Source organism: Hoplias malabaricus, chromosome X2 (assembly GCF_029633855.1).
Source record: "Hoplias malabaricus isolate fHopMal1 chromosome X2, fHopMal1.hap1, whole genome shotgun sequence".
Classification (NCBI taxonomy): Eukaryota; Metazoa; Chordata; class Actinopteri; order Characiformes; family Erythrinidae; genus Hoplias; species Hoplias malabaricus.
This window is the reverse complement of record NC_089819.1, coordinates 2244667-2271894: the sequence shown is the minus strand read 5'-3', so window position 1 is coordinate 2271894 and position 27228 is coordinate 2244667. Positions and strand designations below refer to the sequence as shown.

Genomic DNA, 27228 nt, shown 5'->3' with positions numbered 1-27228 from the left:
CTCCTTGTATTTTCATCTGGAATGTCCAGCACCATTTTGTCTCTAATTAACTTTTCTTTGAGATCACCATATTCACATGTAGCTGTCTTTTTGCATTGTGTTGGCTCACCTTCCTCCTGCTTGCAATCACCAAAGACGTATCGTTCATAGATTAAATTTTTCGTTGGCGTGAAATTTTTCTCGAGGGGGGTAGAATTTGTGTCCTTGGGTTGTTCCACCATCAGGTTGTGCTTATAAATATAGTGACACTCTTTGACCATTACAAAGCTCAGGGATGCAGCTTCCACCGCCCTTAGTTTCTCAGATAGTTTAGTAGTTAAAGCATAGTCCTCCAACTTGTCATGAAATATCTCCCAATTCGCACTCACATCCCCTGAGTTTCATCAACATGAGCAGTGGAACGTTGCTAGCAGCCATTGCTATTCAGGCTAATTCAGATAGCAAGCTCACTTTACGACATCCAGGCGAGTGGAAGAAAAAGGACCTAAAAATTCTACAGTACATATGTAGGCCAAAGGACTACTTCTGACACCATGTTATGGCTCTATTAGGTGTGCCCCACAACAACAACAACAAACTGTGTCATCTGACTTATGTCATAATAAGAGTCCCTATACATAACTGGTTCACCTAACAACAAATGTGTGTGCATGTCTGTGTGTGTGTGTGTGTGTTCACGGCCATGGATTGGTTAAATATGAAAGACACTTTTTTTCCATTTTTCTTATATATCATACAATGATATGTTTTTATAATTTTTATATGATACATTTTATATATCATACAATGAGGGTTTTGTTTGGCAGCCATTGTGAAACTAGGTGTCTTCCTATCTTGAAGACAGAGGTGACTATGCAAAGCTTATACAGAGCTTTTAACATTATGTACTACCATAAAGTATGCTTTAAGGCCAAAAGTTTGTTGACCCGCTATTGCCCAGTGATTCTTCTGAAATGATATTAACGGATTGTCTGCCATATTTTAATAACTACCTTTGCTGTGAGGATTTGAAAGCATTCAGTCAAGTAAATATTTGAGGTGGCAGGTAATGATGTTGGACAGTTCTGGATCACAAGTACCACTCCATTTGCACTACAGAGATGGAAGCACATGTGCTTTACTCTAGTACAGTACAGGTTTCTTGACAGTGAAAAAAGGAACAAAATGCATGATAACAGCACACTAATTCATGCAGTATTTTAAAGATGTGAGCCAACAAAAAGAAGGAATCCTGATGGTTGTGAGACAGTGGTTGCTTGTAGGCAGAGTTTAAAGCTTCCCCTCCTGACACAACTTTATTAAGTGAAATAAGCAAAACGTCTTATATTTGTTATGCAGATTTTTGCAATGTTGTTTAAAAGTGTGTGTAGAACAGGTGGATGTGATATACAGGGGGTAGAAAAATGTTCAGAATATGCTGCAGAGTCTGCTTGTTGTAGAATTGATGTTGTCGGTAATTGCCTGACTTACTAAATGCCTCCTTAAATTTAGCTGGCATGTTGTTTTGTGGCTTACATGCAGTGAGCCAGGCAGTGGGGAAACCTGAAAAACAAGTGTGCATTTGCAAGCCAATAGATTTTCTTTGGAAATGCTTAAAGGTAATGACTGTGTTTGGTTCTCCAGAGTAGATCCTATATACTTACACTATATGACAGAATGTTTGTAGACACCCACTCTTCCAATGTTTGTTTTGAAATCATGGTTATTAACAGGAAGTTTGTCCACCCTTTGCTAGTGTAACAGCCTGAAGGATTTGCACTAGATCGTTCACATTCAGAGACCTAAAATTTAGTGAGATCAAATACTGACACTGGGTTGTTAGTTCTTTTTAAAAAAAATCCCCACCCAGTGGTATTACAAATCATGTTGCTTAGTATATTAGGAGTATATGGTTCCACATTTTGCTGTTTACAATGTCATATACTTACATTTGATACTGTTTAATATATGTTTATATGCATATAATTCTGTTCTGTCTTGTCTTGTTGTATTGCAGTTTCCTTGCACGGTCCAAAAACGCACATTGGTAGGGGGATTGGTGACTCAAAAGCCACCGTAGGTGTGAATGTGTGAGGGTGTGTTCCTGTCTTGTGGCCAGTAATTCCGAGTAGGCTCTGGACCCACAGCGACCCTGAATTGGATAACTGGTTTTAGACAATGAATGAATGAATGAATGTGTTTATTGTTACATTCTGAGGGTAGTAGCATTTCACTGCACTGTGCACATGTCAATAAAGAACCTTGATGATATATATGCATTTTATTCTATTTATATTAAGGATTAACCCTTTTGAGACTGAAGTCATTGTTAGCTGTGGGAACTTAGACAGTATGTTGAAATGTTGAGCTGTAGCAGGTCAGTAGACAGCCTGTTATTATTATGTTAGTTTACAGTGGAAAAGCAGTTGTGCAAATCGCCTTTGTGCTGTGGTGTGTTAGTCATCAGAGAAGAGATGATGGATGATGAGAAGTAGAAAGGAATAAGTGACATCATGGATGAATCATTTGCTTAGTGTATGTGTGTGTGTGTGTGTGAGAGAGTGAGAAAGAGTGAGTGAGTATGTGTTTTATATGGAATGTCAGCGCAATACTCAGAGTCATTTTGTGGGACATTATTCTGGTACTTAAAAATACACATAAATATGTACTGAAAAATTATTTAGTACTCTCTTTTCTCCCTTATTCACTACCGCTTCTGCTTTGTTCTGTTCTATAAAATATGAATGAATTGTCTTCCTGTCTATTTAACCTGTTATTATTACTGTATGAGTATACTGTAAAGCTTAAACTACCTTACATAACAATTTCTTTCTCTTTCTCACACACACACACACACACACTTGACACACCATCTTTGTTGTCTCCATGCAGGCAAACAGCTATGCGTTCCCGTAGCAACAGTCTGGAGAATGTAGCAGAGGTGAAGTCATCTCAGGTGCAAGCAAGGTCACGCAGGCGAACAGCAGAGCATGAAGAGCCCTTGTCCAGCAGCCGAAGGGTTGACCGATCACTTCAGAGGGAATCCCTGGACAACAAAGGCAGGGGAAAACATAACAGCAAGAGCAGCAGTAGCAGTAGCAGCAGCAGCAGCAGCAGCAGCAGCAGTAGACACAGACACAGGACAACAGAACCTGGGAAGGCTCGGGATCTGTCCCGTGATGACCTCCTCTTTCTCCTTAGCATGCTGGAGGGAGAGTTGCAGGTGGGTAAGGAACAAATCACACAAAGTAAGAGAACCTGAGCCTCAGCTCATGAAATAATTTCAAGACACATCTTTAAAATATAATTGTATAAAAAACACAGACCATATTATCGCTATCCAATTAAAAACCTGTATCACCAATTTTTTGTAGATTTTTATCACATCATTTGAATACAGCAGCTGTCCTTCACATTGTGTGAAAATTTCATGATGAACGGACCAATAGAAATGCTCAAAAATTATCTAAAATATTTTTACATACACATTCTGAACCAGTGCTTCACAGCTCCTTACAGCTTACACATTTAACTTTGATATCCTTCGATTTCTGCCCTGCACCGTCTAACTGCCCTCACTGAACTGCTCCAACATGTTAGGAGGACTTAAACTTGGGCTATGTCACTGTAGCTCTACCACTGCCTAATTGTTCAAGTTCAAGTTCAAGAAGTTTATTGTCATTTCAGCAGTATATAGTGTTTACAGTACACAGTGAAACGAAATAGCGTTCCTCCAGGACCAAGGTGCTACATAAGACAATACACAACATTAAAGTGCGACTAGTGTAAAGCTAGTGCAACATGAAACAGTGCACACGCATTAAAGTGCAAAGGACATAGAACACAAAACAATACACAACATTAAAGTGCAACTAGTACAATCTAGTGCAACATAAACCAGTGCATACACATTAAAGTGCAGAAGATATGGCTAAGAAAAATACAAAACAATGTCCCTACATTACAATACAATACAATGTAATACAAGACAAGGCAAAAACCATAAGTACGGAGGGGATGAGGGAGAGAGACACTGCAATTTAAAGTGTATTTGTGCTGTAAACGGTAACTGGATGTAAACATGATGTAAACCGGATATGTGAAAACATTTACAGTCCAACAGACCAGTGTTTGTGTGAAGTGTGTGTGTGTGTGTGTGTGTGTGTGTGTGTGTGTGTGCTTCTTTCAGTCCAGTCTTAGTCTCTAGGTGTTCAGGAGTCTGATAGCATGTGGGAAGAAGCTGTTACGGAGTCTGGATGTGAGGGCTCGAATGCTTCGATACCTTTTTCCAGACGGCAGTAGGTTGAAGAGTGTGTGTGAAGGGTGTGTGTGATCTCCCACAATGCTGAGTGCTTTGCGAGTGCAGCGAGTGGTGTAGATGTCTGTAATGGAGGGAAGAGACACACCGATAATCTTCTCAGCTGTCCTCACGATCCGCTGGAGGGACTTGCGATCTGCCACAGTGCAGTTCCCAAACCAGACAGAGATGCAGCTGGTCATGATGCTCTCGATGACTCCTCTGTAGAAAGTGGTGAGAATTGGAGGGGGGAGATGAACCTTCTTCAGCCTTCGCAGGAAGTAGAGGCGTTGCTGGGCTTTCTTTTTGATGTTACTGGTGTTAGTGGACCAAGTGAGATCATCCGCTAGGTGAACACCAAGGAATTTGGTATTCCTGACAATCTCCACAGCAGAGTTGTCGATGTTCAGCGGCGAGTGCTCACCCCTTGTTTTTCTGAAGTCTACAACCATCTCTTTGGTTTTGTCCACGTTCAGAGACAGGTTGTTCACTTCACACCAGTCAGTTAGCCGCTGCACCTCCTCTCTGTATGCTGACTCGTCGTTCTTACTGATGAGACCCACCACAGTCGTGTCATCAGCGAACTTGATGATATGATTTGAGCTGTGCATCGCTGCACAGTCATGGCTCAGCAATGTGAACAGCAGTGGACTGAGCACGCAGCCCTGGGGGGCTCCAGTGTTCAGTGTGATGGTGCTGGAGGTGTTCCTACCGATCCGGACTGACTGAGGTCTCCCAGTCAGGAAGTCCAGGATCCAGTTGCAGAGAGAAGTGTTGAGGCCCAGTATATTCAGCTTCCCGATCAGATGCTGAGGAATGATGGTGTTGAATGCTGAGCTGAAGTCTATGAACAGCATTCGGGCATATGTGTCTTTCTTGTCCAAGTGGGTGAGTGCCAGGTGCAGCGTGGTGGATATGGCATCGTCCGTTGAACGGTTAGGACGATACGCGAACTGTAGAGGGTCCAGTGTGGGGGGAAGTAGGGTTTTGATGTGCCTCATGACGAGCCTCTCGAAGCACTTTGTGATGACCGGTGTGAGTGCAACGGGACGATAGTCATTGAGGCAGGACACAGAAGAATTCTTAGGCACCGGGATGATGGTGGTGTTCTTGAAGCATGTTGGAACAACGGCGCTGCTAAGAGAGATATTGAAGATATCAGTGAAGACATCAGCAAGCTGGGCTGCACATTCTCTGAGCACTCTGCCAGGAATGTTGTCTGGTCCAGCAGCTTTCCGCGGGTCAACTCTGCATAGAGTTTTCCTCACGTCGGCTACAGTAAAAGACAGCACCTGGTCGCTGGGAGAAGGGGTGGACTTTCTCGCCGTTACATTGTTCTGTGCCTCAAACGTGCGTAGAAATGGTTCAGCACGTCTGGTAGGGAAGCATCTCCGTCACAAACAGGTGGTGTAGTCTTGTAGCTGGTGATGCTTTGGATGCCCTGCCACATGCGCCGAGTGTCTCTACTGCTCTGGAAGTGGCTGTGGATGATCTGGCCGTGTGCACGCTTTGCCTCTCTGATAGCTCTGGAGAGTTTGGCCCTCGCTGTTCTCAGGGCCGCCTTATCGCCTGATTTGAAAGCAACGTCTCTAGCCTTCAGCAGCACACGCACCTCTGCATTCATCCACGGCTTCTGGTTGGAGCGGATGGTGATGGTCTTGGAGATGGTCACATCATCGATGCACTTCTCTAAGTAGCTGGTCACTGATGATGCGTACTCCTCCAGGTTGATTTTGTCGCTGTAAGTTGCAGCCTCTCTGAACATGTCCCAGTCAGTGCACTCGAAACAGTCCTGCAGAGTAGAGATTGCTTCTGATGGCCAGATTTTCACCTCTTTCAGGATAGGTTTCGATCGCCTGATGATGGGTCTGTATGCAGGAATTAGCATAACAGACATGTGATCTGAGTGTCCGAGGTGGGGGCGGGGCTCTGCTCTGTACGCGTCTGGAACGTTTGTGTAAACAAGATCCAGCGTGTTCGCTCCTCTCGTAGCAAAGTTCACATACTGGTGGAATTTAGGGAACACTTTCTTGAGATTTGCATGATTAAAATCTCCAGCAACAATAAACAGACCATCCGGGTGTGTGTTTTGGAAGTCGCTTATGGCTTCGTATAATTCCCACAGCGCTTGTTTTGTATTTGAATCGGGAGGGATATAGGTTGCGATTAAGTAAACAACGGAGAATTCTCGAGGTAAATAAAAAGGTCTACATCTCACAGCCACAAACTCCACTAACGGTGAACAATAAGCAGAGACTAGCACAGAATTCTTACACCATTCAGTGTTAATATAGACACATAAACCACCACCGCGAGTCTTACCGCATAGCGCTGGGTCTCTGTCGGCGTCGGGAATACTGTCGCTGAGCCATGTCTCCGTAAAAACAAAAACACAGCAGTCTCTGTATTCTCGCCGTGTAGTTCGCTGAAGTTTGATATAGTCCAGTTTATTATCCAGCGAGCAGACATTGGAGAGAAAGAGAGAAGGGATAGCTTGCCGGCTCGGGTTAGCTCTTAGCCTAGCACGGATCCCCCCTCGCTTGCCGCGCTTCTGTCTCCTCTCACACCGCTTGCGTCGTCTCCTTCCCCGGCCGCCGGCATCAGGAAACGTCGAGGCTTCAGGGCTAGGCCTCCGAAGCAAGCGGAGGTTCCGCAGCGTCTCCTGGAGGTCATCGCTGATACTGTAAATTTCCTGTTTGCGATATTGAAGCAGTGTCTGGCGGTGATATATACGTACTGCAGGTGTTCCTGCGTCCATATATTATAAATAAAATGAAAAAAAACGTTTTTTAAACAAACAAAAAACCCGCTTGGTTCCGGAGCGGCCGCTGCACACGTGTTGACGCGCGCGCCGCCAGCTCAGAATTGAACTAATGGTCGAGAATAACATCAGTATGTTTTTTCTCACATAGACATGGCAACAACCTGGAGACCAACTTCATCCCTAAATGTGGGCACTTAGTGGTTTTAGATACTTAGTTAAGCCCAGACCTCAGAGGAAGGGTTGTTCACTTACTATCTCTGTGAATTTCATGAGGTAATATCATTTCAAATTGTAGCTCCGAGAGTGGTCAGTTCAACTCCTGTGCTGTTCTGGTTAATTTATAGTCTACCAAAGGCTTCCTCAAATTTCTTCTTGGATGTATGCCAGCTGATGCTGTGTCCCCAGCTATGATTGAGCTTGGAAATTTTAACATCCATATGAACAAAATGGGGTTAGCTAGTGAGTTTCAGTCTTTTCCACATTCATATGGCCACATTCTGGATCTGTTCATCGTCTGTTACCTCTTTATCTGGCTCCCTTGTGGGTGTTTTTGACCACAGTCTTGTTGAAGCAACATTTAACATTTTGGTCTCACACCGATGCAATAAATAAAAAAATATCAGTTATTGATCCTCAGACCTTCTTTGTTCTTTGTCAGTTTTCTCCCCTTTCATTTATTTCTTAGCTGTCCTGCCCTGATGACATTTTGTCTCACTGTCTCTGAGATATTAGACCAAGTGTCTCCCCTGAAGAATAGACAGGATCCGGCTGGTTGCCCCTCCTCACATTACTTCTGAACTCCCAGTTCTGAATACAACTTGTAGGCATCTGGAGCAGCACATGTGAAAAAGCACTACACAACATGGTTCTGGAGGCAGTGCTGCCTTTGAGGCAGAAGAAACATAATTGGTTACCAGCCAACAGGTGTGGATGAAAACAGATTTTCAAATACAGTGCCATAAACCAGTAAAGCTCTGCCTTAGACCCTTGTGTTTGCCTGCTCTGACTGCAAGAAATGTCTCGGGAATAAATGTTTTTTGTTATTGTAGACTTTAGTTCTGTTTCATAATTTGTTGGAAGTTCTGCAAAAATCTCAAGTAAATTTTAACTCGCTGCCTTAGAATAAGATTCGGATCATTGAAATGCTCTGCTGCCTTAAAGTTCCATTAAATAAGTTACATTAAATCCATTTAAGCTAAACAGAATGTGGTACAGTGGTAACACCATTGACTCCCATGTGAGAGATCTGGGTTCGATTCCAGGTCTAAACAACCAATCTGTGTTACATCAATGAGTCCTTGGGCAAGACTCCTGACACTGTGTGTGCCTACCTGTAAGTTGCTCTGGATAAGAGTGTTTGCTAAAATGCCATAAATGTAAACTAAGTCTACAGTATATTGCACATGTATTTCTTCCAAAGTCATTTCTGGCAAACATGAGTGTCTCTGAGTAGCTTTACTGGTTTATGGCATGGTATTTGAAAATATAAGCTTGATTCATTTTAACCAATCACATTTATAACCCGCCTATTGGCTGGTAACCAATTCCGTGCCTGCTGCCCCCAGTACCATTTTTAATAGTTATTTTCATAGGTTTTATATTTTACAAAATAAAACACTACTGGTTCCCATCAGTATCTGTCACCTGGTCTGAACTTCCATTTTAACTAAGCTGTTAGAAAGGGACATGACCACTCAGATTCAGTAATTCCTGATAAATAACACTGTTTATGAGATTTTTCACAATGTTTTTATACAATGCACAGTACTGAAACAGCTCTTTCGGCCAGTTTTAAATGATCTATTTGCCGCTGACTCAGGTACACTCAGTATCCTCCTCTTTTAAGATTTAAATGTTGAATTTGACGTAGTCAATCACAACATAATGCTACTGGCATTATTATATGGTTTGTTTCCTAATTTACCATAAGATTTCACTTTAGGCAAGCACAATTCCTCTCCCAATGCTGTTACACAAGGAGATCCCCAGATCTTCTGTTCATTATTTGCATGCTACATCCTGGTCTGTCATTAGCAGCCACAGTCTTAATTTCACTATAATGTTGATAACACACAGATCTATGTAAGCATCAAATGTACTTCCACTCTGTCACCCTCTGCACTCATATCCTGAATTTGTGACCTTAAATGCTGGATGCGTGCTAACTTTCTGAAACTCAACATTTACATTTGATGGTATGGCTGTAAAATATTCACCATTGGTTTGCAATTTGGGTGTACATTGATATTTGATTCTTTCCTTTCAGTGGTCTTACTAGGAAATTGAACAAACATTCTTTCTTATCCATGTGTTAAATTTACTTTTGTCCTATGCTGTCATGTAAAGATGTAAAGTTCTGACTCATGTGTTCATCTTGTCCCGTTTAGAATACTGCACCTTAGAATACTGCACCACTTTCATTGGTCTTGCTAATAAAACCAAAAAACTTGCTAAAAAAAAATATGCTCCCTTTAGTACATCCAAAACTCAAAATTCAGCACATATCACCTAACTATTGCTGTTTGTAGGTCATTCAGTGATAATGCATCCAAGCTATGCAACGCTTTACCACAAAGTTGTTTCTGATCTTCTGACTTCTACTCTCTACTTCTTTTCTCCTCCTCTGTTCTATGTGTTTTTTAAAATCCCTCTGTGTATTAGAAGGATTCTTATATAAATAAATGCATTTTTATTTATTCATTTATGAATGAATGTATTAATAAATGAATGAATGCATGGGCCCAATATCTATTTATAATCTGAGCTGTTTAAACACTACAGAACATTCTTTTCTTGTCTTCTTAGGCCAGAGATGAAGTGATCACAGTGTTGAAAGCAGACAAAATAGACCTGGCTTTACTGGAGGCCCAGTATGGCTTTGTCACCCCTCAGAATGTGCTTCAGGCTCTGCAGAGAGATGCCATTCAGGGCAAAGGCTGCGGCTGGCAGGAAGACATCTATGAGAAACCCATGGCAGAGGTCAGAAATTAATAAGACAGTGAAGAGTAAAGGAACCATTGGAGACATAGACCCATGCTTAGTTGAAAAATGCTAAAAAACTGCATGGTCCAAAAAAAGTCATATACACTAATATTCCAAACACCCATTGTCCATTTTATCAACTCCAATTTCCAAATAGATGCACTTTGTAGTTTTACAATTACAAACTGTAATCTGCCTGTTGCTCTACAGATGTTGTTAGCACCCTTTCACCCTGTTATTTAATGGTCAGGGCCCCCAAAGGACCATCATAGTGCCGGTATAATTTGGGTGGTGAATCATTTTCAGTGACATACTGTGACATAGAGGTGGCATGTAATTGGGAGTTATACAGAGGTGTTCAAAAACTCCAGCAGCACTGCTGTATCTGATCCACTAATATCAGCACACACAGTAATACATGAGTAACATGCTGAGAATGATCTACTACACAAATTCCACCAGCTCTGTTTGGTCCTGTGGGGGTCCTGACAATTCAAGAACAGGGTTAAAGGAGGCTAACAAATATAGTCTTATTTTTTGGACTGGTAGTGTATTTGCCAGTAATACTTATCTCATTTTAATATTGCAAACCCTTTTAATATAGATAACTCTTACATTTCATACAATATTTGGATATCAAAATATTACAATATTTAAATGTGAAATACATACAAAAGTGGTAAAATGTTTGTGGGTAGCTGCTCATCCAACATTTTCTTTAAACAAATCCATACATAGAGATTAAGTTAGACATATACAGAGCTTGTTTCGCTTTCATTTGGTAACAGACTGTAGCCTTCAGAAAAGGCACATCTGCAAAGTTTCATCACCATAAAAACAGTTTCATCGCAATAATTGCCAATGCTAGGAGTTAGGACTGGGCAATTAATTGAAAATTAATTGAAATCGACATTCAGAACTTCTAATCAACTTAATCTTGTCTATATCAATTATAGTAATTATTTTTATTCTGTTATGTCCCCACTGTGTGTTTATGTACTATCCCTTTAAAACCACACTACAAAGCTGTAGTCACTGTATTCTGCCCCAGTTGCCACACGAACAGCTAGTACCAAAGAAAAACACAGCATCTGTGGTTTGGACGTGCTGTGTTTTGACTTTATTTTAGACTAAACCGAACAAAAAGAAGTCAAATGTAAACGCTGAGGTAAAACATACAAAACAAAATAATCTTTCATTAATCATAATCATGGTAAAGTGTACAGTACAAATAATCATGATACTGATTTGCGCTCATATTGCCCAGCACTACTGGGAGGCTGTATACCAACCTAGCTGACATATGTCATTGAGCATAATGACCTTAAGCTCAGGTGCAGCTGCTCCAGTGCATCTCATTTCATTTCATGCTTTTCTTGAAGAAGTTGTATGTGCACTACTTTACATCTGTGCCCACAGTGTGTGCAAGAAGGAGTGTCTACAATCTGGCCATGTAGTGTAGCACTTTAGGATTAGGCAGCTTCATTGTTGTTTATAGAACTTCATTCCATATCAAAATGAACACAGCATTAATTATATAACTTACATACGTGCATAGTGTAACAATGCATATGAGGTTAATATACAGCCCATATTCTCACTGCTTTTTGTGTGTGTGTGTGTTAGTTGGACAAGCTTGTGGAGAAGCAGAGGGAAACATACCGACGTATGCTGGAGCAGCTGCTTCTGGTAGAAAAGGCGCACAAACAGGCTCTGTGCAGACTGGAGGAAGAGAAACACAATCACGGAGAGTTCATGAAGAAGAGTGATGAGTTCACCAACCTGCTGGAACAGGACAGGGAAAGGTCAGTCAGTATAAAAATAAAACCACACAACAGAACGAGGAATGTAAAGAAATAGTGCACCATTCGATATTCATTTCTACATTCCTTTTCTGTAATCACTTCATGCTGATTAGAGTCACATAATTATTGGGAACACACTCTGGACTGTGTGCCAGTCCATCAAAGGGCATCACACACTTAACATCTACACAGCCAATCCACTTAACAACATGTGTTTTTGGACTGTGGGAGGAAACCTGAGCACCTGGAAAAAACCCACACACCTCCTCACAGACAGTCACACGAGGCTAGAATCAAGCCTTAGATGCCAGGAACCTGGAGCTGTTTGGCAGCTATTCTCTACCTCCCAACATTAATTAAACTATTCATCCAACAGTGATGACATCACTAATGTCTCACTAATATATAAAAAATATCCATATTTTCATTTAAATGCATTTTTTTCTATAAATGTACCATATATTCCGCAGTGTTTTCAATTGTATAAATAGTCTAGATTAGTCATTAGACATCCTATCAGAAATCTTATGAAATCCAGGTGGTGTTTAAAGTGGGATTTTATAATTATAATCATACTCAAGGTAAGATGTAAAATATCCTATGCCAACTAGAGCTTCACACTCTCTTCGTACCGGCAGCAACACATTTTCTATTGTTCCAATCCTACAGCTACACCCTAAGGTTACTGTGGCCGTTTATGATCCGATCAGCAAACAGCTATCCTTATCATTTACAGTTACTCATTGAGCCCATTACATGAGTACCCAAACTACCTACTGCATCACTAACTCTTAACAAGGGTCATAAAGTAGGCACCTTTCCTCATCAGTGTTTCATCAATACCTAGCCCCACTGGCACCATTAATGCATGCTCAGTGCCACCAGTTCAATGTGATCATCACCAACCACCACAACAGCACCTCTAGAGTGCATTTCCCCAACGGTGTTCTTCTTATCCACAACCACTGACTAGACCTTGCTGGATACTCGTGATTTAGTTCTGCTTATTTAGTGCTTATATAATTAATAAAACACAGTTAAAGTACAACCAGTAAGAGCTTCAAAATATGAAACGCTCATGTCTGCCTTCACACGCATATGAACTTGAGTGATATCTCATTATTAATCCATACGGTTTAATATTATGTCAGCCCAGTCTTTGCAGCCATAATAGCTTCAGTTCTTCTGGGAAGGCTTTGCACAAGATTTAGAAATGTGTTTATTGGAATTTTAACCATTCTTCCAGAAGCACATTTGTGAGGTCAAACACTGATGTTGGACGAGAAGGCCTGGCCTTCACTCTAGTTCATTCCAAAGGTGTTCTGTCGGGTTGAGGTCAGGAGTCCACAGCAAAGCCAGTCAAGTTCTTCCACAGCAAACTTGCTCATCCGTGTCTTTATGGACCTTGCTTTGTGCACTGGTGCTCAGTCATGTTGGAACAGTAAGGGACCATCCCCAAACGGTTTCCACAAAGTTGGGAACATGAAATTGTCCAAAATCTCTTTGTATGCTGAAGCATTAAGAGTTCCTTTCTCTGGAACTACGGAGCAGAGTCCAACTCCTAAAAAGCAAACCCACAACATGATACCCATCCACCAAACTTTACACTTGGCACAATGCAGTCCAACAAGTACCATTCTCCTAGCAACCGCCAAACCCAGACTAATCCATTGGATTGCCAGACAGAGAAGCATGATTTGTCACTGCAGAGAACCTGTCTCTACTCCTCTAGGGCCCAGTGTTGGCATGCTTTACCACTGCACCCAATGCTTTGCATTCTGCTTGGGGTTATAAGGCTTGAATGCAGATGCTCAGCCATGGAAACCCATTCCATGAAGGTCTCTATACACTGTTCTTGAGTTAATCTGAAGGCCAGATGAAGTTTGGAAATTTGTGACCTTTGCGTGCTCATGTGCCTCAGCATCCGTTTGCCCCGCTCATTATCCATTTGTCATTATGTGGCCTACCACTTCATGGCTAAGTTGCTGTCATTCCCAATCACTTCCACTTTGTTATAATACCACTGACAATTAACTCTGGAGTAGGCAGGACATTTTATGACTGGACTTGTTGCACAGGTGACAACCTATCACAGTATCACGTTAGAATTTAGTGAGCTCCTGAGAGAGACCCATTCTTTTATAAATGTTTCAGAAGCAGTCTGCATGTCTAGCTGCTTGGTTTTATACAACAGTGGCCATAGAAGTGATTGGAACACCTGAATTCAATCATTTGGATGGGTGAGTAAATACATTTGGCAATATAGTGTACATTAAGAGATTTACACATTGGCCCTTAAATTGTTAGATACATCATTAAACTATCAGAATGAGCATGAGCAATCCTTCAATATGCAATACATTTTATACATGATTTGTTTCATCAGAGTATTAATAAAAGAAATTGAATCAATATATATATAGATGCAAAGCACCTCTTGGAATTGGCTTGTAACTCTCTCACAGCCACAGTCAACCTAAATTTCTCCACAAGGTGGTGTCACTCAACTACGCTTTGGAATTACTCCACAAGGAGGTGCATTTCAGTTCTTTGCATCAGAGATATTTTGTCCTTGTTTGTATATACTGGTGTAAACTGTATTGAGAAATCATATTTTAGAGTAGATGGGTCAATTCAAATATATAAAAATATAGCATTTTTTCTTTTCTTCTTTAAAAAAAACTGATTTAGCAGGTTAACACTAATGCAGAAGCAAACAATGTTAGGCCATTTGGTCACATTTACTTCTGCTTGGATTTGGCTCGCAGCCTTCTTTGAGGAAGTGAGCTGTTCTGGTTATAGTCACAATTTGGTTCTCAAATAGCGTTATACCTGCACTGTACTAATGAGGTGAAGGCCTCTGGTTTTAGCATGAAACATTTTTAGCAGTTTCTGCCGAGCTGATCTTTCTTTTTTTCTGGCAGTTGAAAATGGATTATAAGAGGTTGATGTTGCTTGTAATCTACACAATGACAACTTTATTAAACCTCTGTTGACAGGTTGGCTTTGAACTATAGGAAGCCTCCACCCAAATGAATCTGACTTATCTTTGTGTTGGTATATTAAATAAGAAAATGTGCAATGTGAACAGCTGATGAAGGTATAATATACTCTTATGTTAAACTGCTGTCAGTATTTACATTGTTCATAGTTCATGTCACATTCTTAGAGGAGCTAGTTCTAGTCAGTTAATTTGCAGTGTGTTGTAGGGATGCTGTGTTGTTATTAAACACAAGGTTAGTGCTACACACCTTAAAAAACATAAAACATTACATTGTGTTTCTCAGATTTAACAAAATGGCCAAATCCATGTGGAGCTATATATGAAATATTATGCAAATAATAAGAAGCCAAGCGTCTCTTTGACATGTACTCTGAATTTTTGCAGTTTGAATTTGTCCACAAGAGGGAGTGACTTAGCTCATGACAACAGGATCTAATAACACTACTGTCTGACGTTTTCTTATATAAAAGAGTTTGAGTCCTCCTTGAAAAATATTTATTGGTTTTATACTAATGTTTTTTAAATTAGTCATTACAAAGTAAAGCTGTCCAGGTCTCTCTTAATGTGAAGGCAAAACATTTTTACATGACAGTGTAAGCTAATACTGTGACTAGTGGTTTATAACATAACCCATCTGACTTGGAAGAACAAGAGGGAAATTAAGCAGTAGACCTTATTTGATTTGGCTGTGCTGTCATATGATTAACACAGATCTCATGCTCCATGCTTCCTCTCTGTGATTTCCATGGCTCTGACACTCACTGTAGAACAACCCAGATGACATAATGCACCTTTGGTAGCACCCTCTATCTGCAATGGCCTAATTGTGAAGGCATTTGAGTCTTACATTGTGTTTGATTTGGCTTGTAGTGAGAAGACTGGGCTCAGTCATGTAGTGCGTGCTATGAAGGAGCGGTGGCCATGAAAAACAGCCCCATTGTGCAAGTTCATGGAATTTGCTGTGCAAACAAAATATTTAGATGTGAGAAAGAGAAACACAAGGAAAGAGATTAATCACCAGGGATGTATGAGTGGGCAGCTGAGACTGTCCCTGGCTGGTCAAGCATCATTATGGCTTTGTTTCGTGAATGGGCCAGTGTTTCAGCTGAGGCCATTCAATATCTCCTTCAATATCTACAGAAGTAAACAAAGAGATTTTACAAAATGAGACAGAGTTCCTTCCCTAAGTGATTTCTACCAAATAATTTAATGTTATAAATTTAACCTCTCTGCACAGTGTACAATTGCTAGTCCCTGTGCTTCTTTGCGTAAGATTTCTTCGGTTGGAACTTTACTGCAAACTATGAACTGAAACTGAGTGTCAACCACATAACATTAATTTATGAATGGAGCCTACCCAGAATCACTGGGCGCAAGACAGGGGCACACCTTGGAGGGGGCGCAAGCCCTTCACAGGACCGTATAACATCCTTAACATTATATGTATATTTAATAATAATTAATAATATTTTGTTATATTCCAGCAAAATGCTCTAAAAAATTAAGGATAGGGACATGTCTACCACTGTGTTGATCACCTCTTTTTTCAACAAAAGTCTGTTAAACTTTGGGAACTGAGGAGACCTATTGCTCTAGTTTTAAAATGTTTTCCCATTCTTTTTAGAATTTCATCTGCCCAATAGTTCTGGTCTCCGTAAAAGCACCAATTGCTTTTCAGTGGGTGACAGGTCTGGACTCGTTTAGCACCTGGACTCTTTTAAAAAGGAGCCATGTTGTTGTAATCCATGCAGATTGTGGACTGGCCTTGTCTTGCTGAAATAAGCAATAATAATAAGCAAATATGTTTTCTGGATGGAAGCATTTTCCTCCAAATCAGCATTAATGGTGGCTTAACAGATGTACACTTAACCCTTGCCATGTTAACTAATGCTCCTCCATATCATCATGCATAATAGCTTTAGAGATATTTGCCTACAACAAGCCAGATGGCCCCTCTCCTCTTTAGCCTTGAGGATTCAGCGTCCATAATTTTGAAAAGGAAATCATTTTGATTTGTTACACCACAGCACACTTTTGACCTTTGTCTCAGTCTATTTTTAATGAACTCAGGCCCAGAGAAACCTATGCCTTTTCTGGATCCTGTTTATATATGGCTTCTTCTGTGAATCTTTTAATGACATTATGTACTGTAGATGATGAAAACTCCAAGCCCTTCATTAATGTATATTAAGAAACATTATTAATGAATTGTTTCAATATTTGCTCATGCAGTCTTTCACTTTTCACTTCTTAATTCAACTCTCTGAGATGCTCATTTATTAATTAATTGATTGATTGTAGCATTACCCAATTACCCACTTTAACTATGTCTTTTGTTGACCCATCCCAAGTTTTTTGGTACATGTTGCTGGCATCAAATTCAAAACGGCATTTTTTTTTTAAAAAAACAACTACGTTTCTCAGGTTCAATTTTTGACGTATTGACATAATGAAGTTTCAATTAAATAAAGGGCTTAAATAATGTGCATATCATTGCATTGAGATTTTATTTACACAAAATTTTATTTTGAAGTTTGTAAGTTATTGTACATCCAAATGCAAAACCACCTAACACAACCCTCAAAACACAATATTCCACAGAACAAATCTAACCAACTTTTGTAATGAAATTATAGATTCTTTGGGATGTCACTCATCTAAAGCACAGAAGGTTCTGATTTTATGCTTGTTAATCTATTGTTGTAGGATGCATTGTAGCTGCATGTAATCACTTCCTTTTTGGACTCTGGCAAGTAGTGAAAGAGATTACATAGTCAGAGGAGTATGTGTTGCAAGACTGGGGGCACAAGACACCAGATCTCCCTCTCTCTTTCTCTCCCCACCCCCATTCTGTTCGGTGAACCTTTGTTGGAAAGCTCTAAAAGCATGTTAATCTGGGGTCTGCAGCCCCTGCTGATTAATTGCCTGCTGAGTTGTGTCCAGGCTTGATGATCTCACAGCATACAGTATGAAAAGCCTACTGACTTTTACCAGATGTTACGGAGAACAGCATACACACTGCAGTTATCATTAAGAATTGACTGAATGTAAATGGTCACCACTTTCTACTCCTTCTTACCAAAGGGTAACAGACAAACTTGAGCCTGTAATCCGAGGGCTACAAAGTGCTCCTCTATGGACAATGGGGCTGAGTGAATGGAGAGTGAGTGTAGAAACAAGGAGGTGGTCATAATGTTATGGCTGATCAGGCTGGTTTTTATAATGAGAGATTTTTTTTTTTATAGGAAACTACATCAACTAATAAGAATATTTTTACTTGCAAAGCATATCATATGCTAGTTTTATAAAAGTATATCAATTTTTATTTTTATCAATATTTATTGCAGACCTGCCACTGTAAAATAATTTGATATATTTGATATATAAACCTTTAAGACATTTCCCTTTGTAAACTATATATATATATTTCCCTATGTAAACTATATATATATATATATATATATATATATATATATATATATATATATATAGTTTACAAAGGGAAATGTCTTAAAGGTTTACATTACTAATGAACAAAATTAATTGATGTTTTTTATATACTTTCAAAGTGTCACTTTCTCAAACTATTATCGCTCTTTCATATATAGTCCAGTTAAGAAACAATGACAGTTTTCAGGAAAAATAAACAGATATACAGCCGTAAATGATAAGCATGTTCAGTGTGTGACAGATGCATCAGCGTGTTTATACTCCCCAGAATCTTTGCCTTTTTTGGGAAAAGAGATGAGAACTTGGAAACCTGGGTCTGAGCAATTAAGATGTCATTATATTGGCTAATACTACATTCTTTCATAACTGAATCCTTCTTGTTGAAATTTGCTGAGAATAGTCTGGGCTGAGTTAGTTTCTTTCTGGACCCAGGACCACTTGCTCTGTGAGTCTGGTACGCTTGAGCCTGAGAGTATTGTGGAACTTATGCTACCTCTTCCTGTCATGATATGCAGGGTTGCATGATTGGTTCATTTTTAACATGACCGCTTTGATTCAGTGAATTTTGATTAATTTCTTTTAGGATTGTTTAGAATAATTCCTAAAGGATTATGCATATTTGCAGTATATTTCATGTATAAAAACTTAAAATGCAACAGTATATAACTTAACATAAAGCTGGATCGAGGTTTTCTGTAATAATATCATATTTGTGAAACGGGTGCATGTACTGAGAGCTTTGTGAATACAGAATATATATGTATTTGTCACAGGTGAAATGGCAAATGATGACTAATGTGAATAGTAGGCATATGATAATCTTCTTAAATTAGGTGCAGAATATATAGTTACTGATGTTTCCATTTTTGTTGCCCTACAAAGTCCTTAAAAATACCCCTGGAAGATCCAAAATAAACTGAGGATGATATTATATCTCTTAGTAGAATTAGAGCTCACTGTTGCTATTTTAATCATGGAGAATATTAGTGAGGAGCAATAGTTTTGCCCTGACCCATGGTAATAATACCACTGGCATCCGTAATGTGTGAAAATAGGCTCCCTTTTTTTTTTTTAGATTTATTTCAGCATAATGGTTAAATTAAGCAAAATTGATTCCAGTTCATGTTTAGTCCTTTTCTACTACATTCTCTCACTGCCTTGCAACCACTATCTTTCTCCTTTCCGTCTCACATCTCACATGACATTGTCATTGTGTCATTCTTTGTGGCTTTGGAGTTTGTTAGGAAAAAGTGAGTGTGGTTCCTGAGTGTGAGCTAACGTGCAACAGTTTGCCAGCAGCACCCCAACACACCCCATCCGTGCCTCCCCCCGCACAAGCATCTGATAGTTGGTCAGCAGAATGTTGTTGGGAGAGTGTTGTTCATCCAAAATTTCTTCTTTGCTGTAGTAAGTCTCAACCTTTTCTGGAATACATACAATACATACTCAGATATATCTGTTATTTACACAAGTGTAAGTCTACATAAGTGAGGTCAGTTACTGATGTTAGAAGGTTAATAGTGGATCACAAATACTACTCCAAGAAATGCTGATTATTCCGAGTGCTGAATGGTGCTTCACCACTCCAACTCCTATTCCACTGCCCCAAAGACCTTTTCTGGGACATTTCAGGTTTTACGATGTTAGCGTATGTCTATTTTAGGTAGCACTGTTTAGAGAGAACATTATCTGCATTATTATCAAGTTAGAACATTGTCTAATTCTGATTATAGGTATACATCAAAGCTAAATCCACATCAAAGACATGTTTTTGGCCATGAGCTTTTTGGAGTACACAGCAGTCTGAAAAAGAAACATTAATAGCTGAATGAGGTAATTAGGCTTTGCGCCCCATCACTGCATGTCGTAATGTCATTACATATCTCTAACAGAATGCAACAATCTGTTGCTCAAACCACATGGCCTATAATCTTGGGGAGTGCTTTTTTTCCTCTTTATGAGGTGACTGTCTTGCAAAAAACACTCAGAGTGAACTCTATGTTTGTATACCAATCAACCATAACATTATGACCACCACTTTGTTTCTAGACTCACTGTTCATTCTCTCAGGTCATCTGCCCAGGCAGGAGCACTTTGTAAATCTACAATTACAGACTGTAGTCTATCGATTGCTCTGCATAAATTGTTAGCCTCCTACCACCCTGTTGTTCAAAGGTCAGGACCATCACAGAGCAGGTATGATTTGGGTGGTTGATCAGTTTAAATGCTGCAGTGACATTGAGGTGGTGTGGATGTGTTAGAGTGTGTTGCACAGATACGAGTGAATCAGACAACATTTTTTAAAATCTTGAGCAGCACTGCTATGTCTGGTCCACTCGTACCAGCTCAGAGAATGGACAGTGAGTGTAGAAAAAAGGTGGTCATAATGTTATGGTTGATCGGTGTATATTTTTTTGCATATATGTATGATTCCATAAATGCACAATATAGGCACCTATGACCACCCCTCTACATCTGAAATGTACTACTGTATTAAACCTAGTCAATTTTATTCAGGTCTCCCTATAGAGGGTGTTTTCAGGATAGGAACATTGTCAAACTACACTGCTTGTTTAAACCAATTTTACTGTAAGAGTCCCTTCAGAAAAAGCACAAACATCTGTACATTTCTACTCATAAACCTTGAATGCACATAAGCAGATTGTGTTTCATGCAGTGGCATGCTGCCTAGCAACAGCGCTCATTTTGAGGCAGAAAAATATTTATTGTGAAAGTATATTTATTTTGGGCGACACGGTGGCGCAGCAGGTAGTGTCACAGTCACACAGCTCCAGGGACCTGGAGGTTGTGGGTTCAAGTCCCGCTCCAAGTGACTGTCTGTGAGGAGTTTGGTGTGTTCTCCCTGTGTCTGCGTAGGTTTCCTCCAGGTGCTCCGGTTTCCTCCCACGGTCGAAAAACACATGTTGGTAGGTGGATTGGCGACTCAAAAGTGTCCGTAGGTGTGAGTTTGTGTGTTGCCCTGTGAAGGACTGGCACCCCCTCCAGGGTGCGCCCAGAGATTCCGGGTAGGCTCCGGACCAACTGCGACCCTGAATTGGATACACGGTTACAGATAATGAATGAATGGATTTATTTTGTAAATACATAAATCTATGAATTGTACATTGATGTATTTTAGTATATTTTATATTGATACTGTATTTTTATAAAAGCAATAACCCACTGTTAATCTATACATAAGACAGATTTTTTTTAATCATGGGGATGGTATGTTTAGGCACTCCGCTTTGTGTTGTGCCAAAAAAATCTTTCCTGTGATAAATTTGTAGTAGTGTATGGCCTTGTGGCTTATTGCTTTAATAAATTGGATTTCTACCCATGCAATTTTAAACTAAAGATTCTACAACCCAACTAAACCTGCTTTTACTACAGACTACACTGAAGGTACATGAATATTATTTACAATCTACTATATATTTACCACATATTATTTACTATATGCCATTATTATTATTATTATTATTATTATTATTATTACTACTACTGATGCTAAGAATATTTGATTATATGAATATAACAGTGTATAACAACCCACATAGCAACTGAAATGCAGATCTAAATCACGTCAGTCACTAAGATGTGAATCACTGGGATTTCATTTTGATTAAGTAACCAGGACATGAATTTGATTCATGACATGACAAGTTATGGTAATGCAAGTTTGAGTTGGGTCTCAAGATGTTGGGTGAGAATAGCAGGTTGACAGCATCAACATCTCAGGTTCCAAAATTCTCTATGCCCAAGAACCCTCAGATTTGCATATTTTATCTAAGAAGAAAACTATTTGCAGAGGGCATGACTAAACCTGTTTTAGCCTAATATGAAACTGTCTGACTGTGTTTGAGACACTGACTATAAGGTTATACCAAAGCTGGGGGACACAGTACGAAGCACCTGTGATACATAAAGCCTTATAATAGGGAAGTAAATCACTAAAGGCAAGGCTAATTTGGACTTTTATGTTAATAGCAGAACTTTGTAATCAAAGTGGTATGTGACTGGCAGCCAGTGTATTGTTGATAACATCAGACTGATTGGGTCAAACTTCCTAGTTCTTGTAATGACGGTTTTATCCTCCTCTCTGTTTGTCTCCTGTTATGCAGACATTTATGTTTTCCTGTTTTGCTTTAGCTTTACTTTTATTGCTCAATTTATTTGTTTTCTTCTTATTTTTTTACTGTCCAAATACCAGAGGCAGCAAGATGCCATTATTGCCGCTGCCACAAAGCTTCAGGCACAAGAGGTTGTGGGTTTTATTCCCACATGTTGTATGTGAAGAGTTTGTTGTGTTCCTTCTGTGTCTGCATGGGTTTTCTCCCACAATCCGAAAACACACTCTGGTAGGTGGATTGGCTGTGCCAATTTGTCACAGGGTGAGTTTGATGCCCTTTGATGAACTGGTGCCATGTCCAAGGTTTTGTGCCCATTGATTTCAGGTAGGCTTCGTCATCTTTTTACTTTTTGTAAAACAATAAAATGGAAATCTTTTAAGGAAATATGACACAGATTTGTCAATTAGTTGGCTATTTTTTTCTGTGAAATCAGTGACAAAATCTACTTTCAACATAAGACAGTGTGGAAGAATGCAGGAATCCTCTCTCTCTCTTTTCAAGAGGCAAATCAGCTCATATTGTGGCTGAGTTCCAAGTTCCAAGGTTATTTTTCAAAGTATTAGTTACAGAGAGATATTAACTTAAGAGAATATGTTTGTGTAGACATGTGGTTTGGGTAAATCATTCATGACTGATAAAAGTACACATACCTAACTGTGAACAATGGACCACACTGTAATTTAGTTCAAATAAAGCATGGACTTTTACCATACGTAATGTAATTTACAAACATAAAATACAGAATGCAAACAAGAATATCTGATAACTAGATCATGACTGCATATCTTTGGTTGAGCTGAGTAGTGGACACTGAGAACGACTTGCAAAGCTGTGAAAATGTTTTTGCCCTTCATATTTTTTCTATTGTTCCATATTTGTTCAAAACGGTGGCCCACCGGGTTATATCACGAGAACATTTACGAAGCAAACAAAAGCTGAGAACACAACAGCACTAAGGGAGAACCCATACAAATACAAATGCTAGAACAGAACTGTAAATGCAAGAATAGGACTACAAATGCCAGACCAGAGTTACAAATGCTAGAATCGAACTACAAACACCAGATCACAAGTATGAACCTGTGTGTTTATGTTGCGTTTTAATGCTGTTGTGTTTTCATGTTTTGCTTCGTAAATGTTGTTGTGATATGACTCATCAGGCCACCATAGTTTCAGATCACCTAGAAAATATAACATAAGTTAAGCCCAGCTGTGGTTAGGCACTACTGCAGTGTAAGCATCCAAGTACTTCATAGCAGTATAGCATATTTTAGACCAAATATATGATTAAGCATGGCTACCTAAACACTATGAATAGTTATTAAAAGCTATTGCAATCACAGGTTATTAGTTTGAGTGAATAGTGTGGGTAGGGGCATGGCCACATGCGCTATATTTAATTCAGGATAAGGTGCTCAAAGCATGAAAACAAAGGTGGAAAGGAACACCTGACAGGTAAGGAAGGAACAGGTGGCAGGAGATTAGGTGGCAGGTTTTGACTGCAAATCTTTTCCTGCCTTTGATGAAGGTTGTTATGTATATCTACTCAAAAGTGGCTCCTCTGTAATATGACGATTAAAAAGATTCTAATATAATTTTCAGTCTGTGCCTTTAAATATTTCTGAACTACTGCAAACATCTTTGCACCACATGAATTCCTAAATGCTTCCTATCTTACTTTGATGTGTGGGTTCTCCAGCAATGTTAGCAAAGCCTGCATGTGAACCAGACCACATAATGTAAGCTCTTTAACAAACACAGGCAGGTTTTCACAGGCAGGGTAATGGCTGCTCTGTCTAAGTCCAGCTGAAAAGCCTCCTTTCTGGCCTGGGTCAGTTCAGTCCTGTGGTTTCCCTTTTGTTCTTTTGTCAGTTCCTCTGTGCTCTGTGTAAAGCTTGTAGAAGTCATACATGGTTAGGATTTGTATTTTTTTTTTTTTCCTGTAAAGCACCTGCAAATATCAAACAAAGCCAAAATAACTATGACATGTTACTTAAAGAAGACAAGCCATCACCGAATACAATATTGTTCTCCTGTGTGAGCTACTATTAAACATGTTAGAGCCTCAGGGCCATATTAAGAGTTGAGTTACATGCACGTATTGAGGATATAATGCTGAAATGGACAAACTCAGGTCAGGTGTATGTCAGAACCACACTTCGTGTGTGTGCTTCTAACAATGTGTTAGTCTTCTAACAATGAGGTTTTCTCAGAGGTCCCACCACATCAGTGACACAGTTGATCTTTTGTTGTTGATCTCATCATTAAGGGATTAAGAACTTTGACATTGTGTTGCTGCAACACTGACACCTCCTGCTTGAACAAATGCAACAACAAAATGTACACTCTCTCTTAGAGAAAATGCAATATTAATACAGATTTTTTATGTTATTTTTTATTATTTGCATATGAATTTGACCTTACATGGAGACTCAGTAGCTTCTTAGTCTAAAATTGTCTTAAAATGGTAAAAATATTTAGATAATTGATTCTTAGTTTATTTATGTGTACAGTGTTCTCTATGCACTCAGAACATGGCCTGTATAACAGCTGAGAAAATGTTTTTCGAGTGAGCAAACAAAAAAACAAAAAAACACCAGGACACATCTAAATGCCTTAATGGGATTTTGAGCAGAGAGAGAGAGAGAGAGGGAAAATGAGAAAGTAAAGATAGAGGAATTCATCAGCTGGAATACAAGAGGAGATGATGTCATACTTTTATTGCACACAAGGCTCACAGGGCGGCAGATGACAGCCAATCAAACAAAACAGAAGGGAAGGGCAGGAAAACTCGCTACCGCCCTGAGGGTAAAGGTCATGTCCGCTCCTAAAATTACAAAACAGAGGGTTTGCTTTTAAACAGACATCTCCCATTATCCTTCCAGAGAATGCCATTCCACTGCTACATAATCCAATGCGGGGCTTTATACCACTTAACCTATGCTTGTCAGTGAGCATGGTGACTTCTAAACTTCGCCATTTTATGCTGAACAAAACTGTCCTTCATGGATATCCCTCAAAATAGATGAAGCGACTAATCATAAAAAATATCGGCACAATTTTGGACATATATTCATATATTTCATATATTTTATGTTATGTCTGGAAACAAAGAGTTACTCACTTATTACTTGTTAGGCCAGACCATGTTTATGAGCTGAACATTTGCTTTGCTGGATTTGCTGCTACTCAATATGACACACACTTATACATCCAATGTATATGTGATTCAAGAGCTCAAGCTACATTAAGTCATTTGTATATACTCATATCTTTATTTAATAAACAAAGCTTATCAAACATCTAACCAATTTATTGAAGGCAATGACAAATTTGTTACTATTCATTTTGACACTGGCCCACTGACGTCTCCAGAGGCTTAATGCTAATTCTCCTGAAACTCCTCAGTAAAAACAGTATCAGACAAAAAGGAGACATAACGTATTGTGTGTAGACAAAAAAAAAAGTCTTTTGAAGCATCATGTGAAGATTCCTAATGAATTCTAAACATTCATTAATGATGAAACATCATTGTTATTATCTCAGCCAATCTGAGCCCAGTATGAGATTGCATGGAGATACTAAGGAGAATGTACAGAGATATTAAGGGAAAAGAACATAAATATGAAGTAGAAATCGCAGAAATTCGTTTTTTTTTTTTTGTAGTAGTATGGATGCAAATTTGTTCATCTTAACAGAGTCAAAATCTGAATGGCATGTTGTTTATCTTTGACTATAGTGGCCCTCAGTGACCTTTGTGTGTAATGAGTATACAAAAATGAACTCGCTCCATACACCAAAGCCCAAAGCCACAGACTGTGTCGAAGAACACAAACACACCTTGTTCTAGTTAAGTTTCCTCAGCTCTGCCCTCATCTGTCCTTTCAATCAGTGAGTAACATACACACGCACATACACACATGCTGTGTCTTAAACAGTGAGATCATTTGGACAGGGAGAGAAAGAGGGAGAGGGGGAGAGGGGAGCCATGTGGGTTTGATTACAGACCAGTGACATCATCGTTGTCAGGTAATCAGGCCCCAGGCACATAGAATTGTACAAACATGTGCCTTTTTATACTCTACATGCTCTCTGTCTCTCCTGCACGTTCACATTTACAAGTTCCAAATCTCATAAAATACGACATGCATTCATAATAATTCATAATAATTCAGAAAGTCAAGCACAACCCTGTCTCTTTTTGAATAAACTGAGCATTATCAGAGCTAAAAATGCTTCAAACTACAAGCAAGGTGAACCCACTTGAAGAATTACTCAAAGTTGTGTAACATAACTGTTTTCCTCCTTTCATGCTGGATCGATTTAAGAGATCTAAAGCTTGTGTGTCATGTGGCAGTGAAGAATGTGTGATGACAAAAAAATTGAAGTCAAAGAGAGATGACAGGAAGGGGGCAGAGACAGAGAGAGGGAGAGAGAGAAAGAGAGCGAGAGAGAGAGGTGCTGAAACATCTGTTTCGCACATTCCTCAAGATGTGTTTGGAGCTGGAACTAGTGAAGCTCATTGCGATTCTATATTAAAGAAATCTGCTTTTTGTAACCCACATTCCAGACGTTGCTCAAAATTGGCGCCTTGCTCTTCTGTCCTGGCCAGTTTGGAAAGCCTGTTTATGCCGTCCTGAATGCTTTCAAAACAGATTTAGAACTTGAGAGCATAGCTTGTCTCATAAATAACTTTCATAAGCCCTATAGTCTCTGTGTACATATACATACCAATAAACAAACTTACACATGCTTTTTTTTGTCACCATTACATAATTGAATTACAACACAGTACAAGTGTGTGTTGGTGTGTA

General features: G+C 39.4%; 1 protein-coding gene across 1 annotated transcript in view; it reads left to right on the top strand.

Moving 5' to 3' along the window:
- The first annotated feature begins 2881 nt into the window (after positions 1–2881).
- The window catches only part of LOC136676529 (filamin A-interacting protein 1-like), a 45271-nt gene continuing 20924 nt past the window's right edge, over positions 2882–27228 (top strand). The window contains exons 1-3 of the mRNA XM_066653618.1: positions 2882–3202; positions 9846–10019; positions 11649–11827. Coding sequence (XP_066509715.1) covers positions 2882–3202; positions 9846–10019; positions 11649–11827 — 674 coding nt within the window. The remainder of the gene's footprint in view (positions 3203–9845; positions 10020–11648; positions 11828–27228) is intronic.